This window comes from Andrographis paniculata, unplaced genomic scaffold, assembly GCF_009805555.1.
Source record: "Andrographis paniculata isolate CXL003 unplaced genomic scaffold, ASM980555v1 Contig32END, whole genome shotgun sequence".
Taxonomy (NCBI): domain Eukaryota; kingdom Viridiplantae; phylum Streptophyta; class Magnoliopsida; order Lamiales; family Acanthaceae; genus Andrographis; species Andrographis paniculata.
The window spans coordinates 599568-619370 of record NW_026137565.1 but is presented as its reverse complement, the minus strand read 5'-3'; the positions used below and the strand labels follow the sequence as shown (position 1 = coordinate 619370).

The following is a 19803-nucleotide window of genomic DNA, read 5'->3' as shown; positions in this document are numbered from 1 at the left end:
TTGTTAATACATTTTTTCGTAATTACTATGCCAAAAATTTATGCTATAATGAAACGAGATGGAAAGAGTAATAGAAACGGAGTAAGAATTTTTTTAACATTTGAAGACTACAATCATTAAAAAAATAGATTTATATATTTCAAATATATCAAAGTGTATTCTTTTTTCGGACAATTGGGCAAAAATCCCTCTATCCATTTATCAATTGGGATTCAGTCCCTAACGATAAAAAATTGGCCTGCACTCCCCCCTTTTTCCTTCTTCCTTCTTCTTCCTCCCTACTCGTATTTTTCTTCATTCTGTTTCTCTTCGCGCAAAAAATTCTTTCAATCTGATGTCCTCTTCCGTGAGCTCGAAAGCCACATCCCGCACAGGTAAGGTTCTTAATTGTTCGCCCGATTTTACATCACCGCTTCTTGTCTGGTTCGATTGAAAAATTTCCTAGGGCACTCTCTGAATCCTGTTCCGGTTCCCTGTCGTCGGCGGTCGGTTGATTCGGTCGAAGAACTACCGAAGGCTGTCACCGGTTCCCTGGCCCGTATTTCTTGTTCCCCGGTTAAATTAGATGTACCAGGTGTGTTTTTGTGTCGGTTGATTCGGTCGAAGAACTACCGAAGGCTGTCACCGGTTCCCTGGCCCGTCTTTCTTGTTCTCCGGCGAAATTAGATGTACCAGGTGTGTTTTTGTATCGATATCTTAGTTGGAAAATTATTATTTGGAAGAAAATGTTTGGGTATTATTTTGGGTGATTTTGATAATAAATTTTGTTGCTATTTAGGGTTTAAGGGTAATATTTATTTTGTGAAATGGGTAATTTGTTGCTATTGAGGATCAAGACATTACTAGAATTCCGTAAGAACATATGATTTTAGTGTATTTTGTGTAAGATTATCTAATCGCCCATACGACCTAATATAGTTCATACATTCATTGGTTGGATCGTTAGGTTCCGATGGACATGGAGCAAAGTAGTCTGAAATTATTAATTATATGTTCCTACGAAGGTGAGCATCATGTAATTCGTTTAGAAGAGGGCACCACGCTGGAGGATCTTTACCGGAATATATCGAAAAGATGGAATAAAGTGAGTATTGAGGCGGTAAAACTCCAATATATTGCACCTATTCAGAAAAGCTACGTGACGTTATTGTGTGACGATGATGTCGCCAATATGTGGAGAATGCATATCTTGTTAAAGGTAATGTTTGTGGATATGATTGCACGGTGTAGAAGCGAGCACCAGAGCGCGCCTCTCCGAAGCACGGTTGGACGCAGGTACGTTACTCATCATTTGTAATTAAGTAGTCTTTATTAAACTTTGTTATAGAATGCAGTTACAATTGTTCCTTATGAAAGAATGCAGTCTGTAAGCACTTATAATGCAGTATGTAAGAATGCAGTCTGTAAGCACTTATAATGTCATGTTCAACACATCTAAAAACATATTGTTTATAGGTTACGTTAGTAATAATTCTTTCATGATATTGGCATACAACAATACCGTGGTATATTGTTGCGATGTTGTTTGTATGTAGTAAGTATCCACCTCCGCGATTTTGTAGTAGCGCGGTGCAGAACGAACCACTGAAGAGATTGTAAAGATATGTAGTGGGGATATAACGTCTTGAAGGTATTTAACGATTTTCACTCCTTCTTTACACGCCACTGTCAATATCCTCTAGCAATCCGGTTTAGGTAGGTGTACCATGATCGATGCGTTGAAATTTCTGTAGCCCATGGCATTTACTGCATCACGTAGCCTGCTGCGGTGAATAGATGCAGTTGTTCTTTTAAATACCCTGGATGACACGGTAGGTAATCATAGACACCGTGGACATACTCGGTTGAGTAAGATGAGTACCCATGTTTTTTCTATTTACGAAGAAAATATCTATTACCATATAAAATTAGAACTACTTACATCTGATATAATTTTCATTCTTATTATTGTATTTGTAATGTAGGGGTGAGGCCGAATGTTCGGGATTGAACGAAGATTGCGCAGATGGTATCTTTATTCCCGACGAAAGTACTAGTCTAATTGCAATGCAGAGATGCATTGTCGGGGAAGGTCAGACATTCAAGGGACCGCAGGAGTTTAGAAAGTTACTGAAGAATTATTCTATTGCCACTCAGAAACACTTCAGGTACCAAAAGAATGATTCGAGCAAAATTATTGCGATGTGCATTGACAAAGGCTGTGGTTGGCGTATTTATGCATCCTTCCATGCTCGTGATGCATCATTCAGCATTCGTAAGTGCAATTTACATCACACATGTACTATGAGTCTATTGCAATCAAGAGATCATCCAACAGCCGATGCGAACTGGATTTCTGAGGTCTACAAAGATAAGATACGTTCTATGCCAGCGTATAAGGCATCCGACATCCGGGAGCATATCCAAACAGATTATGGGATTGACGTGAAATATCATAAAACATGGCGTGGCAAGGAGAATGCGATAAGGGCAATTAATGGTGGAGGTAGAGACAGATTCTCACAACTTCCGTGGTACTGTCATGCACTTCGGGAGTCAAATCCGGGAAGTATTATAGACTGCGAAGTTAAGCAGGCAACCAAACGTTTCCAGCGCCTTTTTGTTTGTTTAGGTGCATGCCGGCTGGGTTTTTTGAGGGGTTGCAGGCCCCTACTCTTTCTTGATGGGACACATATAAAAAACAAACACAAAGGGTGTCTGCTAAGTGCAATTGCAGTGGATGGGGATGATGGGATATTTACTTTAGCATTTTCTGGTACGTAATTTGATATTAGCTACAGTTGTCATTTTGTTAGAATGCTGGGTATAGCTGTTCGTGTATGCTGTTTTCCATGCTCTCTTTAGGCACGTATGTACCCTTATACGTTGGAAACCTTTGTAGTTATTTGTGTTCTTATTTGTTGACTTGCAGTTGTGTCTACGGAAAATGATGAAAATTGGGAGTGGTTTTGCTGGAAGCTGCGATCTGTTTTAGAATGTGAGGGACGTACGGATTGGAAACAGTACACATTCTTCTCGGATCGGCACTCGGGTTTACTAAAGTCAATCTCGCGCGTCTTTCCCGGAGCACATCATGCGTACTGTCTCCGACACTTAGTGGACAACTTCCGTACCCAGGTATATGTACGTCAATATTAATTTGTAATGAACATCACTGGTTATGATCAGCCAAAAAAATGTCTTTTTTTTAGGTTATGCGGAGATACCCAATGCATAATAAGAAACGATGGACCGCTGTCTTCAATAAGGCCGCCTATGCTCCGTTGAGGAGAGATTTCGAAAACCACATTAGTTCTGTGGTCGAATCAATGCCATTGGCCAGGGACTTCATTACCCAATCACACCCAGAATGTTGGGCAAATTCACTATTCAGAGGTACTCGTTGGGGAATAATAAATAATAACATTGCTGAGTCATGGAATAGTTGGGTGAGATCCGCGAGGTCAATGCCATTCGTTGGGATGTTGGATACCATTAGAAGGCAAGTGATGGTAATGATGAATGAACGCCGCGAAAAGTCGGAGATAATGCACGGAAGGCTCTGTCCAAAACAGGAGAGCAAGTTGGCACTATCGTACATGGCGTCTCGACGGCTACAGTGCAGTTTATCCTCTAGAACTGTATTCGAGGTAACAGATTGTAATGAAAGATACGCAGTCGATTTGGAGGCGCGCAAATGCTCTTGTCGAGAATGGCAAATGTTCAGATTGCCCTGCAAGCATGCCTGCGCTTGCATTGAAAAATGCAGTATGTCAATTTATGATTTTTGCGATCTTTACTATAGCATTGAATGCTACAGAAAAACGTACCAGGAACCAATAAATCCCGTACCGACGCATGATATGGACATGATTGTTGAAATTCAGGCGGACCAAATTCACCCTCCCCCGTCGTCTGTCCAACCAGGCCGGCCAAAGAAGCGAAGGTTCGAGTCCCAACAGGTAAAGAATCCACGAAAATGTGGTCGTTGTGGGCGTCTTGGACATAATAGAAGAAGTTGCAAGCAACAAATAGATTAGCGAACCTTTTTTTCATTGTACATCTTTTTGGCTTCCAGGAGTATATATTAAGACAGTAGGTATGTATTCAATAGCTATATTGTAATTGTTTTTTGTGTCTCTAAGATGTAACCGGTTGGATCCACCGACTTATTTGCAGTAGTAAATGGTATGTAGCCCTCTCACGCAGGTATATGATGAAGTTGTGAAGGTTCATAGTTATATTCTACAGGTATATTTTTCATGTACTGAGGCATTTGATGATGTAGCTCTGTAGGGACGGATGGTTAATGTAATATCTAATTGTTTTGAAAGTACATGCTATCCTATTTTTGGGTTATTACTAGGAGGTATAGTTGTTGTATTAAACTCGTCATACTAACCAAGTGCATATGTCATACAACTTAAGTATTTGTTGATGCCTTCTTTAACCATCAGCAGTAAATACATGCTATTTGAAGTAAAAAAAAAAAAAAAAAAGACCGTTTCCCCAGCCACAGGTAACCAGGGCATACATAATTGCAACTGAAGTATAATGTCACGGTTGTTGTAAGTACGCAATAGCTTACAGAGGGTATATGAATAATTATTCCAACATATAGGGTTGCGGTCCGAGTACAAACCATATTTTATTTTGTTTATACGGTATTTAAATTGTATTACCGTGTAATAACTTGAAGGCGTAGTATTGATTAAAATTCAGCACACTGCTACGTACCAGACTTCCATATGCCACACAACTATATTGTGGTTATATTATCGTGTCTATTCTATTGTGTTCTAATTCAATTAAAGGGTAAGCGATGTAAGTTTTATCTGTGGCCTAAAACACGCCATTCAAGATTATGGGGTTGACGAGAAACACTACCATGGTTAAGCCAATACACTCTTACCATCATTTCGTGAATATTTTAAGAGAAAAGGCCGAGCCCCCACCCGTAGGGTACCAGAGCATTTGAAATGGCAACGGAAGTATAAAGTCTATTTCCGTAGGTACATAATAGATACTATAGGGTATTTTTAGTAATGACTCCGTTACTTATGCATCTGAGCTGAGTACCGGACTCGCTGAACGAGGTACACAGATTGCGTATGCGGGTATCTGTGTTGTAGTTGTAGGTATCCTAGTTGTAGGTATAGTAGCACTTATCTGTAACCACGTGTTGCTTAGCATTCCGCAGGAAATAGTTGATTGTAATCTAGACGTTGGCCCACACGCAATTACCAGACACCTATGTCCCGCACAAATATTTTGTTGTAATATTATCATGTTTTTTTAGTACTGTTTGTTTTAAATTAACAAGTAAGCCCTTGCAGTTTCTCCGGTCGATTAAAACATGGCGTCCAGTAGGGTTTTATGAGAAACGCCGACACGGTTGAACTGATTCAAAGTGAACGCTATTTCAGTGATCAGTGCAAAAGAAATGACCAGTCCCACAAACGCAAGTGACTGGAGCATGTAATATATAAATGGAAGTACATACTAGTTTTCCGTAGGCACATAAAAGCTATCAACGGGTATCACCACACAACGCAGGTATATAATGAAGATGACAAATCAATCCACATAAAAGACATTTACCAATTCCATCACCTCGATACACAATGCAATAACTTCCCATATCAATCCAAATTGAAGACATTAAACAAATCCATCACCTCCACACAACACAATAACTTCCCAGATCAATCCAAACTGAAGACATTCAACAAATCCATCACCTCGCCACACAACGCAAAAACTTCCCAAATCAATCCAAATTCATTACATGTGTTAACCTGCCCTATTTTTCCATCGGGGTCTACGTTTTAGAAGGGGGGACCTTTCAATATCCTCGCCGCAATCGTGCCTCGGTAGCTCTTGACATCGCTGAAGTCCTCGCCGAGGACGCCCACGACATTGACATCTGGACCTGCCCGCGCATAACACTCTGCGAACATGCAGACTAAAGGTCCACAGTCCAACGTTTCACCCTGGTGTCGGCATCTAATGTACTCGGGCGTGTCGCTGACCATAGGCCATAGTCGTGACGCGTTCATGTACAACGATAAAAATCGTGTCTGCACAAATAACGTTACTCTTTCGTTAAGGAATTCATCATACCCATAGGCAATTAATTATGATCATTCGAAAGACGTACCAATTTCTTTGCATTCCCCTGGCCGAAGGGGTCGCGCATTGAGTTACACTCCAACACAACACGTTTGACGGTATCCAGTATGTAGAGATGCCAGTGGAACCGGGTGTGTACGGGTAGAAATATGTACCGGCACCCAGACCGGATTTTGTCCATGATTCCGGCAATCTCTTGGCCTACGGTCACTTGTAGCGAGTTGGAAAACGCGAGCACATTACCCTTATTGATGCTCGGCTTTTTTGCTCCCCTGCTTGGTCGTGATAGCGCGTCGTTCACGGCTTTCTGAAAATCGAACACAGCAACCAACGCAATAATAACAATGTGATTTGTAATACTAACCGTATAAATTCCAAATAGGATACTCACCGATACGAACCATGGCACACAACCACACCGCACCTGCGGATTGTGTTGGAGCTGATATTCATTGCTGCATAGATGATGTAGGTACGCGTCGATGACTTCTCCTTTCACAGCTTCGTCAAACAGTAGTTCTAAAACGGCATCGGACGAGACAGACACGACGCCCTGCTGCCATAAAGTGTCCCTACAAGATGATAGTCGCAAACGGATAAAAACATCGATTGAGAAAAATATATAAAGCCTTAATAGTGAATAGCAATACCGGACGGCGAATGACGCGAGAAAATGTTCAATGGTGTTCGTCTCATCCTCAGATAAGGTACCCTTTCCACAGTAGCTGTCGTTATTGCGATATCCCTCCCACTTTTGTGCTCCAGGGTCTGCTACAACCTTAGCATCCGAGTCCCCATCATCGCCGACGACAAATGGTTCCTGAACCAACAATGAAGATAATCATGTTTCCGTAGGTATCTGTATTTATTGTACAGGTATTGACTCAGAAACACTAGGTATTTAAGAATCTATCCGAAGTATTTTGAGCCAGACGACTTATATTTGTATGGAACTACGTACCTGCTCATTATTGACGTCGACCGCTGACTTTCCTTTCGCCCTCCGTGTTCTTCTCGCTTTCTCAATTCGCGGTGTCGACACAGGTGTCACGAATTCAGGCTTCTTCTTTCTCTTCCGATCCTTACGTGCCATTACACCACGTACAATCGATGAATCTGCGGCCCTGCTATAAGTCTCACGGTCGGACTCATCGGTCTGCTACAATTTCAACAAAGCAAATAATCATTCAACAGATACACAACTACGACCTACAAATTGTACTTACTATATTAATTAGCTTACCTTGACATCTATCGGTGCAATATAAGGAACAATGGCCATCAATTGGTTAAACTCTAGCAGGCTACCAACCCCTTCATCATCTGACTCGTTTATCGGATCAACTCCGGCCAAAAGGATGTCCATTTTTTTTTTGCTTCATCGCTCCGTATTCGCTCGCTCTTCCGCTGCCTCCTCGGGATCCTCCTCAGTCTGACTCTCCTCCTCCCCAGTTTTTTTCTCCTCCTCCTCCTCCTCCTGACCCTGACTCTCCTCCTCCTGACCCTGTTTCTCCTCCATGTCGGCCTGCTTCTCTTTCCTCTTTGACTCCACAGCCATCCGGTCTGCTGTCTCCTCATCCCCATAGTTTGCATCACCCTCCTCGCCATCGCTCTCGTCCTCACCCTCACCTTCACTGTCGTCATCGACAACACCGGCTCTAGATCTTTGCAATTTATGAGCAAGTCTGGCAATTGCAGTGTCTTTCTTCCGCAGCTCCACCTTCAATGCCGCAATTTGCTGAGCTGCTTCCTGCAACATATGTTAATAATGTCATATAAGAAATTATTTTATCCATTTACAATGGTAGCAACATTGAATAATGCATTTACCTCTGAAGCATGGCAAATTGCACGGACAAACTTTTCTTCCGTGCCTATCCGATAGAATTCCTGAATATCTGACCGCTTTAGGGATGTCAATTCACCAACTGCATGAACCCTGGACATTGGACCGAGGCTATTCAGCCACCGAAAGAGACGCGGTACCTTCGGAAGGCACCGTGCCTTGTCCAAAGTTGGGACCCTCTCATTGAACCAAGCCTGCACATATTGTAATAGACATTACTACCAACAATAATACATATTGTGCAATATACCAAAATAAGTAGAAAAAATTAACAAATCCGATATTACATTGCTTACCAACAAACCCGCGGTGCAGCCTGTCAAATATTTTTTCCCGGACTTGAAGTCGCTTATAGACTTCAACAGATAACGGTGACTCGCGGGTCCCCACGCGTAGTCACCAATCGCACTCAGGTCTTCCACATACGGTAACAAAAAAAAGGGTACAGAATAATTCGCAGAACAAAATAAAATATTTGCAAAAACAAGCAAAATAAAGAGACGAGCAACGTCCGCAACAGAAAGAGGTTCCAGCCCCTGCAATAGAGCCTCACGCAGCTTCTGCAACACCTGGCCGCGGGTTACAGAACGTGGCTTGCTCCCAAAAATCCGAACAAACCATTCGCTTTCGACCGATGTGTTTTCTGTCACGTAGACTCCTTTCGCATGTAGTCCTAAGAGTACAGAATATTCTTCAACTTCAAACGGAAGCTCAATGTCACTTCCAATCTTGAAGGACATAGATTCCGAACTAAAGCTATTGACGAGGGCAACAAGTCGGTGCCACGGAAACTTCATTTTCGGGCAATCCAGAAAATGCCCGAACGGTGTCATTTTTATAGCTGTGATGTGTTCGTCTGTCATGTGTTGCTTCAGTTTGCTCAGCTCATTATGAAAAAATGGTAATTCAAATCGGCTGATTACCGATTTGTGCTCTTTCCCTGGCCTGTAAGTAAAAACCATAAGTCCACGTTATCCAAATCTCTAATTTAGTTAAAAGTTTTTCACAATTTAGCAGGAGTAAAAACGCATTCCGAGTATACAATAGTGCCATTCAGGTATATTAATTGGCAAATTAGACCAAACAAATGAAACTCCTGGTGCCTAATAATACCGCATTTGTCAACCCACAAATATGACTAATTACCGAACAATCCACCAAAAAACCTAAAATATGCAACTTCGAGTAACTAAACAAAATATACATCTCCAAAATTAACAAAATCAAAGATAAAACAGATAAAATCACCCAAAATCGGCCGAACCGGGTTTCCTGGCCAAAAATTCGAACAATTTCAAACCACCCGTTGAACAAACACAACACCGAACACCCAGGGCTCCTCATCACTGAACCGAGGCATACAAACACGGGACCAAGGCTCTACCCCAAACAATCGAATAAACTACGATATAAAATTCGATTGTCAACAAAATCATAAAACGAAAAGGGTTTCGACCAGACACTTACTTTTTTGAACTTCTCGTGGGGGATCGCGGCGGATTCGCGGTTTTTCTCACCATTTCGCTGAACAAAATGTCTTAGTGCTGATCGTCGAGTTCGCGAGAGACGATTTCCTTCTCGAAGAACTAGGGCTTGAACGGAGAGTGAGGGGAGTTAGGGAAGGTTTCAGTTTTTAAATCGTGCATATTTATCACAAAATAAGGTACGCAGTATTTAAATGGAATTATCTAATCGTATACTGGGGGTAGAGCGGGAGGTAATGTATGTATATATTATAAAATTGGAAGTATTTATTAATCAATCGTAAGTACATGTTGCATATACAATTGTGATTGAGTAGAAAATACAAAAAGGGAGTTATAACATATCTAATCAATAAAGTAGGGACTGCAGATCAATTAATTTACAATGGGGACTGAATTGCAAGTAAATTACACTGACAGGGATTTTAGTCCAAGTCTCCCTTCTTTTTTAAGATTTTACAAGTGTTTTTATTTTTTACAGTAAAAATTAATTTTATATTTAAAACATCATAATTTAAATTTTTTACTTCTTTTGTCCCAAATACTGTCTTCTACACTGTAGAAAGGTATTTTAGGAGGGGTGTAATTAGTAGATAATTAAGAATGTATTAGTAAAAATAATTATTTATAATATAAATAATTATAAATTAAGATTAAGATAACTAATTAGTTTAATTAAAATTAAAAAAAAATAAAATTAAAAAATTTTAAATGAGATTAAAGTGTGTAATCAATTTCAAAAAAAAGAAAAGTGATATGATACGTGGGACGGACATAAACGGCAACATGGATATGGTATTTGGGACGGAGGAAGTATTATTTAAATTCAACTCAAACAAATACATAACTATTGATTTCAGATCAAAATAAATAAAAAAACATATAAATATTTATTGAAAATGGTAAAAAGAAAAACTTAAAATAACAAATCCAATGTAAAGACAAAGAAAGAGTTGATCAGTAAATGAAACAGCCGTGTGGCGCCCGGCACGGCTGACCTTACGGACAAGGACAGTTTGGTAATTTCAAACAGTCTTCCCTCGCCCTCACTTGTATTTCAAGTCCCTTCCCTGCAAAGTGTTCTTTCTCTGCTCATCGCATTCATTCATTTGTTCGTTCATACGGACGGACAGAGGCAACGAATAATTAAAGCTTAAAGCCAACAGAATCACATGGCGACATCCACATCCTTTTCTTCCCACTCTTTCCTCCCCCATTCTCCTTGATTTTTTGTTTTCTTCTATTTTCCTCAAAGCTGCAATTCGAGCTCCCGTCGTCGCCTCTCCCATGGGAGTTTATTCAAGAACTGTTACCGTCGTTTCGCCCAAATGGACGGCTTTTCTCTGTATTGCTTGCTTCTGTTCTGGAATGTTCTTCGCCAACAGGTCTGGCGCTTGATTTGGAGTCTTTAAATTTGGATCACTTTTGTTTTAGTTGTATTGATTTCGTTTGCATTATTGAACTGGATGTTTCGTTTCGTGTTTTGCTTCTAGACAGGCGTTGAAGGCTTGGTTGATTTTTTTTTTTTGAAAATTTCTAACTGTAAGGTGATTTAAAGTTCGTGAAATTAGAAGAATCCAATGCTTTGGGAAGTCATTTGTTTGCTTGAGAATAGTTGAAATTGTGCTTCCGAAATTCTGAATTGTGCCTTTTCTTGTGAAAATTTTGCTCAGGTTAGATTAAGAATTATCTGTTTCATGGAAAAAAAAAAAAAAAAAGAAACTATTTAAACTCCACAAGTTAGTGATGGAGCTTTAGATCTCATATGATTTGCTATATTGCATAGCAGAGGTATTTTACGCTTGAGAATAGGGTTTGTTTGGTTTTGATTTGATATTGGAATGATGATTTGAGTTTTGGATTAAATGGTATTTTGATATGATCTTGTGGTAAGAAATTTTGTATTTTTATTGGGAATGAATAGTGGAGTTTTTGGTTTGAAATAAAGAACAAATCGCACTTAGTGTATCTTCTAACTTGAATATGCTTGTCGGCTGTTGTGTATTTATAATTCCCAACATAGGGATGTTCAATTACAATTCCAATTCGAAAATTTGCTGAAGAATATTATTTATGAGTATTAGTCCTTGCTACAATCCATGTTTGGTTTCCTGCTGCTTTTGTAAGAAAAATGATAAAGTAAGTCTGTTGGACCTAGTGCAAGCTCGGGTATATGCTAATAAATCATCTGCCGACAGATTATGGACAATTCCCGAAACAAGGGGTGTCACGAGATCAGTAACGTCGGTTGAAGCCGAGACATTAAAGCTAGTGTCCGAAGGCTGTGATCCCAACTTTGTAAGCATTTTCATCTTTCTGTGATCTTACAGATTTGGTTATTGTCCGAAATGTTTGGATTTTGAACTTGTGCATAAATCCTCATCTGTTCGGTTTATGTACTGCCAACAGAGTGGCATAAAAAGAGTCCCAAAGGCGATATTTCGGGATGACGCCAAGACTCAACACACTTCACAGTGAGTTTACTTTCTCATGAAGCTAAATCAGGCTAAATTTGCTTTTAGTCTCATAAGAAGTTCCAATCACAATTGTAGACTCATGATATAAAATTGATTATGACATAACTCGGCTTTTTTGTAAGTTTAGTCTCATAATTGGTTGTTAAGGTTGACCGAAGAAAAATGATTAACATGTATACTAATTGTAGAACATTGGACAAGACCATTTCAACTTTGGAGACAGAGTTAGCTGCTGCGAAGGCGGCGCACGATTCAATTTTGAATGGCTCTCCCCAATATAATTCGGACAAGGGCTCCTCCCATAGAAGAAAGTATTTCATGGTTATTGGAGTAAATACGGCATTTAGCAGTAGGAAAAGACGGGACTCAGTTCGAGCAACGTGGATGCCACAAGGTTTGTCCATTGTGTACTTGTTGGTCTTCCTATGGTTTTGATTTGCTTCTTGTGTTTTGGATATTGATTCTTAGTTGTTTTTTCCAAAATGTAAAATAGGGGAAAAACGAATGAAGTTAGAGTCGGAGAAAGGAATTGTTGTTCGTTTCGTCATTGGTCACAGGTGAGATTGAGTTACAAGATATTGTTATTCATATATCCTTGTTTTCCTTTTCAGTCTGGCAGTAAAAAACATGCAATTTTAAGTTATACTCATGCACATTCTTTAATTTATACATTTCAATATTACACTTATTTACAAAAATATCACCAACTACTTACACAATCGATCTATCAAAGACTTTTTCACTTCATTAAGTCTCTCATATATTTCCCAAAATACCCTTTTATGTGCCAATCAACCAATATATACTACTATATTCATTAACACTCGTGTACAATCTAAATGAACATATACTCGGTGGACGGATGGATGGAGCATTATATTAATCTTTGGACTTGTCATAATGAAGGTTATAATCGAGTTTTTTGGATGAACTTTTATTTCATTACATGTATTTTGATTTGACATAACTTGATCCTAAAACAAAAGGTATAATTTGGTGATTATTTTCCCAAGGATGGATGTTTACTATAATTTTCTCAGGCATACGGAAAAATCATTTGTCGCATCGATCGATTATGGTCTTTTTTGTGCCGCAGTGCAACATTAGGGGGTGTACTTGATAGGTCAATAGAAGCCGAAAATAAGAAGCATGGTGACATCTTGACGTTGGTAAATTAAAACAGCATTTGTTGTTTTCACTTTGTGCATATTTTGTCTACTTCATTGTCCGCCTGAAACCACATATTCATTCTCAGGATCATGTCGAGGGTTATCTCGAGTTGTCGGCCAAGACAAAGACTTACTTCACAACAGCCGTGTCGCTATGGGATGCAGAATATTATGTTAAAGTCGACGATGATGTTCATGTCAACATTGGTAACTAACACTTTTAGATCATAGTTCTATATTACTTCAGGCTTCAAAAGTTCAGGTCGGGAATTCGAAAGCATCGACTTATATCTTGTCTTGTTGTTTTCTTGCATTTATTGCAGCTACGCTAGGCGAAACATTAGCAAGACACCGTAAAAAGCCAAGAGTATACCTAGGATGCATGAAATCTGGTCCAGTCATTGCTCAGAGGTACACTATCGAACATCACAACAGAATTATTCCAACATATCTTTTCACAGGTATTTGGCCTTGGCTGATTCCTTGATTCTTATGGAACAGAGGAGTAAGATACCATGAACCTGAGCATTGGAAATTTGGGGAACCGGGAAACAAGTATTTCCGACATGCTACAGGACAGTTATATGCCATCTCAAAAGATTTGGCTTCATTCATTGCGACAAACCAGTTAAGATATTACTTCATTCTTACGTAGGCTTTGATTTTTTATTTGTTTTTTTCTTGGATTAAACACTTTTTATGTTATAATATAATCTCCATATCTCGATGGATTTTCTTGAATGTGATTGTAGACATGTTCTCCATAAGTATGCGAACGAGGACGTGTCTCTTGGAGCATGGTTCATTGGGCTTGATGTGCGGCATATAAATGATCGGAGATTGTGTTGTGGAACTCCGCCCGGTAATTTCCTATACATCTTACTTTTAACCGTTTCATAAACACATTGGTATTTCATTACATCATATTCCCTTTTGTTTCTTAATATAGTGTGTGTAATAAAACTAACTAGTACTCAGATCGGATCCTCTGTCCCATTAACACTTTCTATCCCCCTATCCCCACGAGCGTATGCATACACACGTGTATACATTATGTGTGTGGGGATAGAGGGATAAGGTTTATTTTTGGGACAGAGGATTCCATGGGACTAATACTCCCTCCATCATCTCTTCATTGTGTAAAAATACACTCATTTGGTTTGGGCGCAAATTTTAATGTGACGTGTACTTTTTGGCTTTATAGTAAGAAAAGTAGAAAAAAATGATTAAAAATGGTAACATTGATGATTTTTAACTAAAATAGAGACAAACGTATTTTTTGATGAAAGATAAATAAGGAAAGTGAATTGATGTTTTTTATGAGAAAGAGAGTATATGATGTTTCTAATTAACATGGGTCTTGAATCTAGAATGAAAGAAAGAATCGGTAACCATTCTTTGCCATAACAATTTTGATTGTAAGTGCAGACTGTGAATGGAAAGCACAGGCAGGAAACATGTGCGTTGCTTCGTTTGATTGGACGTGCAGCGGAATATGCAGATCTGTCGATAGGATAAAGGAGGTTCATCGTCGGTGTGCAGAGCATGAGGATGCCGTATGGAAGGCCACTTTTTGATAGTCGGGACCTTGATGGTTAGCTTGCTTGGTTTTCTCCTTTTCCACTTTATATATATATGCATAGCTTTATGAAACTTCTCCATTTTAGCCGAGAAGTGAAGCTATTGCAAAAGCGATGGCGATCCGAGCTTTTCAGCATCAAAGAGGAACTGTAAGAAACTTACAAGTATAGATATAGATATATTCTACAAAATGTAGAGATCATGTAGTCATGTATTAAATCTTGAATCTTCACTATAAGCTTGTAATTAAGTAGTAGTTATTGTTGATCCTGTCCAATCCACTTCTTTTAATCTTGTCACACATACACCTCGCTCTATTATGATTTTCCATTCTAGGAACAAAGTCCGTACCAAATTGCATATATCCACTTCCATCTAACACCTGGGTAAATCTCCTGTCGAACATAATAGGCTGCAAATTACGCTAGCAAATAAAGTCACATTAAGCGAACCATGTGTGACAAACAAGACCAAAGACTCAAAATGCTTAGAATATCTTTATCTTAGAGGCCAAAAAGGATCACAATATATGATTCTTCATAGGCAGGAGGAACAGCGTGTTCTTCGAGTGTTATAACACCAAACGCAAGCTTCTGCTCGGCAATAGATAGATATATGTGCAGAGTGATATTCTCCAACTTCTTTGTTCCACTTCTACTCTAATTTTCTCAGCAATATATAGACTTCAATAGAGAGGCAACAACAATAATTTCATTTTATTTTAAGTATTCCTCTTTTCTTTTTTATATATATTTTTTTCTCTATCTTTTTTTCTTTGACAATTAAAAAACTAAATAATAGCAAATGAAGAAAATAGATAGAATTTCATAACTTTCAAATGGGGTTATAACGATCCAATTCACGCATAAGTTGGTTTTTTGTGGACATTATAGGTCATTAGTTTCTAATTTCTTTTGGATCTTCACACCAACTTGAACTTGAACCATTATTTCAGCTCATCTGAAGACTAATGAATGCTTCTTCCGGTCATAAGATCCTTAGCAAGCTTGAAACGCTTTACGGCCAAATTACCATAGTGTTCACAATATTTGCCGTCATTCTGTCATTGCAACTAATCCTTACTACTTTATTGAAAGTCAGTATCTATTTTGAATTTTTAGGAATTTTCTCTTTCTCGATCATTCTTGGCTTTTGATTCTTATCTAGAATCTTTAAATTTGTACTTTGTCCAGCTTTCACAAAGATAGTAGGCTTGATTTCTGTTGAATCACAACATAAAAAACTTGTGATCTCCAAATGGTTCCAATAGGAAAAAAATTCATCCAAAATTTCTTTTCCTTTTCAAAGTCTCATTTTTCTTTCTTTGAATTTTTTTTAGCCTTCAAACCATTAATATTTGTAGACATCTTTTGAATATCTTTTAGAAAAATATATATTTCCCTATTTAAATATGGACAAATAATAATGTACGATATAATTTATTTGATTGACTTAAATTACGTAATCTGATTATAGAAATAATCAATAATTTATTTTGATTGACTTAGATTACGATATTTGATTATAAAAACAATCATTATTTATTTGATTGACTAAAATTACATGATCTAATTATGGAATAACTCAATTACTACCTTATTGATATGAGATAAATTGAGCAGATACCAAATAACATATCAATTAGGTGATTATGTGTTGCTTATTGATCATTATATAAAGGACATTCGGTTATGGTCTCCAATACACTAAATAAATCATTGTTCTCTATTCTTCCCATCAGAATAGATTACGAAGGACTAATTAGGCGATTTAGTTGAAGAAGACCGTAATACCAATTGTTCGAGTTCTCAGTTCCGTATCAAGGAACTCGATGGATCCAGATATGTTATAATGTGGTTTTTAAAATTTTTTTTCCTTTAATATAAATCGCTATAGGACATATGGATCTGTCAAGTGCATTATCAATGACACTTTTCCATCAGTATCTTCTAACAATCTTTCATTCTTAGCATCCATCTCCTTATATCTTGTTTCTAATCGCTAAATAGTGTCAAACAGTTTCTTATTCTTAACAAGAGGATTTTTTTCTTTTTTCTTTAGCTACCACGTATTCATATGCTTAAATCAGCTATACAATGTCCAAATATTCTATTTCTTCCTAAATTTCTTCACAAGAGACATCATCATGAGCTTTTCTTGATTCACCATTATTGACCATAAATGCAATAACTTATTTATTATTACTATGATATTGATCATTTGCAGCAACATTTCCTTCATCATATGAACTTCAGGTCACTTGGTAGCCATGTTTTTCTTTTGTTTTTGACCATTGGATATTTGGTTTCAATGTGACCAAATCTACCACATCCAATATAAGTTCACAACATCAGGTTGTGATGATACATTAATTTTATTTCTTTGATTACTTTGGAATGAACCTTTAAGCTTACTGAAATTTGAATGCTTCTGCTCATAAAATTTCTGGTCCAAGGCAGCTTCTGAGGTCCAAGGCGTAGGGAACGTGGTGCTAAAGATGACCTCTGGCGAAGAACTAACCCTGAAAGATGTCCTGCATGCGCCAGACATTCGGAAAAATCTCGTCTCAGGATCGCTACTAGTTAGGCATGGTTTTAAACTAGTCTTTGTTGCAGATAAATTTATATTATCGAGAAATGAGATGTTCCTAACTAGGGGTTATCTTAAAAATGAGTTGTTCAAATTGAATGTAATGGTCGTGCGCCGAGCACCACCTATTAATAATAAAAATGTTGCTTTTTCTTCATACTTGATTGAGTGTTCTGATTTATGGCATTGCAGACTAAGTCATGTAAACCTAAATGCTATAAAAAGATTAGTAAATATGAATTTACTAAAAATAAAAGAGGTGAACACTCAAAACAAATGTGAATTTTGCGTGGAGGCCAAAATGGCAAAATTACCTTTCCCGTATGTCGAAAGGAAGACTAAGCCATTAGAGTTAATTCACACTGATGTATGTGATTTAAAATTTGTGCAAACTAGAGGTGGAAAGAAATATTTCATCACCTTTATCGATGACTGCACAAACTATTGCTATATTTACTTATTAAGGGAAAAGAGCAAAGCAATCGAAGCCTTCAAGAACTTCAAAACCGAGGCTGAAAATCAACTTGACTGTAAAATCAAGACAGTTTGAAGTGATAGAGGTGGTGAATATGTGGCCCCGTTCGAAGAATTATGTAACGAAAGTGGCATAATTCATCAGACAACGGCTCCATATTCACCTCAATCGAACGGCGTTGCAGAACGCAAAAATCCAACACTTAAGGAAATGATGAATGCCTTGTTGATAAGTTCAGGACTTCCCCAAAACCTGTGGGGGGAAGCGGTATTGACTGCAAATTATATCCTGAACAAGATACCACTTAAGGGTAAGGATGCCACCCCTTACGAACTATGGAAAGGCAAGAAACCCACATACAAATACTTCAAAGTGTGGGGGTGCCTAGCAAAAGTGGAAGTTCTGCCTCCAAAGCAAGTCGCTATCGGCCCAAAAACGGTAGACTGCATATTTATCGGGTATGCACTAAACAATAGTGCTTATAGTTTCATAGTTCACAAATCGGAAATCCCTGGGATGACCGAGGGAACTACGATAGAATCAAGGAATGCCCTTTGAAAATATCTACCCTTGTAAGAAACAGATACAATCAAATCCAAAATCCGTAGATGAAGAGCTACGGGGCGTAAAAAGACAAATGACCAATAGCCCTGATCAAGAGGCTTCAGAGCCTAAGTGTAGCAAAAGGACAAGGGTCGAGAAAACCTTTGGTCCGGATTTTATTACTATTATGTTAAACAATGATCTAACAACGATCAAGGAAACACTATCTAGTCCTGATGCTCCTTTTTGGAAGGAAACAATAGATAGTGAAATAGACTCAATAATGCATAATAACATTTGGGTGTTATCTGACCTACCCGAAGGCTGCAAACCACTAGGGTGTAAATGAGTTTTGAAAAAGAACTCAAGGCTGATGGGTTTGACAAATACAAAGCCCGTCTCGTAGTAAAAGACTACAAACAAACTCGAAGGGTACTGCGATGCCAATTGGATATCCGATGCAAAAGACTCACTGTCTACAAGTGGATATGTATTTACAATTGGAAGAGGAGCTGTCTCGTGGAAATCCACAAAACAGACGTGCATTGCACGGTCCACAATGGAATCGGAGTTCATCGCCTTGGACAAAGCTGGCGAAGAAGCCGAATGGCTGAGGAACTTCATGGATGATATTCCATACTGGAATAAACCAGTACCTCCCGTAATGATTCACTGTGATAGCCAAGCTGCAATAGCAATGGCTAAGAATGGAATTTACATCGGTAAATCCCGACATATCCGATGTAGACATAACACTGTAAGACATTTGATCACCAATGGGGTTTTGACTATTGAATATGTAAAATCAATAGAAAACCTAGCGGATCCGCTAACCAAAGGGTTGTAGAGAGATCAACTGTACAAACTACTAAAGGAAATGCGTTTGAAATCCATAAGATAGAGACAATTACAATGGTAACCCAACCAAATCACTTGGAAATCACAAGCCTTGGTTCGATGGAAAAACTAAGCTATAAGAGTCCGGCACGAACACTCAATACAATTCCCTGAAAAGCAATGAGTGTTATAATGTGCAAAAGTGGTGAGGTTGAGTCAATGACTCTTAATGATCCTAAAGGTGTGAGTTAAATACCTTGACATAGGATTACCTATATAAGTGTGAAGTGTGGGCTGCTTCAAATGAAACACTTATGAATTCAAAGACGAGATCCATGGCCGAAATGAATCAAAACATGAGAACAAAGTTGAGATTGAGAGAACGACACTCAATATTATTGACTAAGTGCACGCAGAGGCGGAACAGTTCAATGCATCACGTCAACTGGGCCACTAGTACACTATGTAATATTGACTATGGAAGGTTCAAAGCCAAAAACTACATGTCCTGATGTGTCAATGTCTCACAGGGATTGAGCTGGGCTTCTGTCCTTTATAGGCATTTCCACTCATGTGGGGGATTGTTGGATAATCGGTTATTCTGCAATCGATTATTTTGTCAGTGAAAATGCGATGGGCCGGTGTACCAAATTAATATAATTAATTTGGAAGAAATAAATAAATATTATTT

At 38.4% G+C, this 19803-nt stretch overlaps 2 protein-coding genes across 3 annotated transcripts; both read left to right on the top strand.

Moving 5' to 3' along the window:
• Nucleotides 1-952: 952 nt before the first annotated feature.
• LOC127248148 (uncharacterized) lies at nt 953-4275 on the top strand. The gene is made up of 7 exons (XM_051270379.1): nt 953-1275; nt 1965-2755; nt 2912-3117; nt 3192-3491; nt 3637-3747; nt 3867-3941; nt 4189-4275. Exons 1-7 carry the CDS (start codon nt 953-955, stop codon nt 4273-4275), a joined length of 1893 nt encoding a protein of 630 aa, XP_051126336.1.
• A 6251-nt stretch (nt 4276-10526) lies between these two features.
• On the top strand, nt 10527-14969 carry LOC127248085 (probable beta-1,3-galactosyltransferase 3). 2 transcript variants are annotated; one of them, XM_051270258.1, is made up of 12 exons: nt 10527-10826; nt 11640-11739; nt 11851-11915; nt 12107-12312; nt 12412-12475; nt 13015-13087; nt 13174-13294; nt 13411-13498; nt 13589-13714; nt 13840-13949; nt 14516-14681; nt 14755-14969. In XM_051270258.1, exons 1-11 carry the CDS (start codon nt 10729-10731, stop codon nt 14662-14664), a joined length of 1200 nt encoding a protein of 399 aa, XP_051126215.1. In that variant the 5' UTR covers nt 10527-10728; the 3' UTR covers nt 14665-14681; nt 14755-14969. The 2 variants fall into 2 exon arrangements, with proteins under 2 accessions (XP_051126215.1, XP_051126214.1); XM_051270257.1 differs by having other exon boundaries at nt 14516-14969.
• Nucleotides 14970-19803: the final 4834 nt, after the last annotated feature.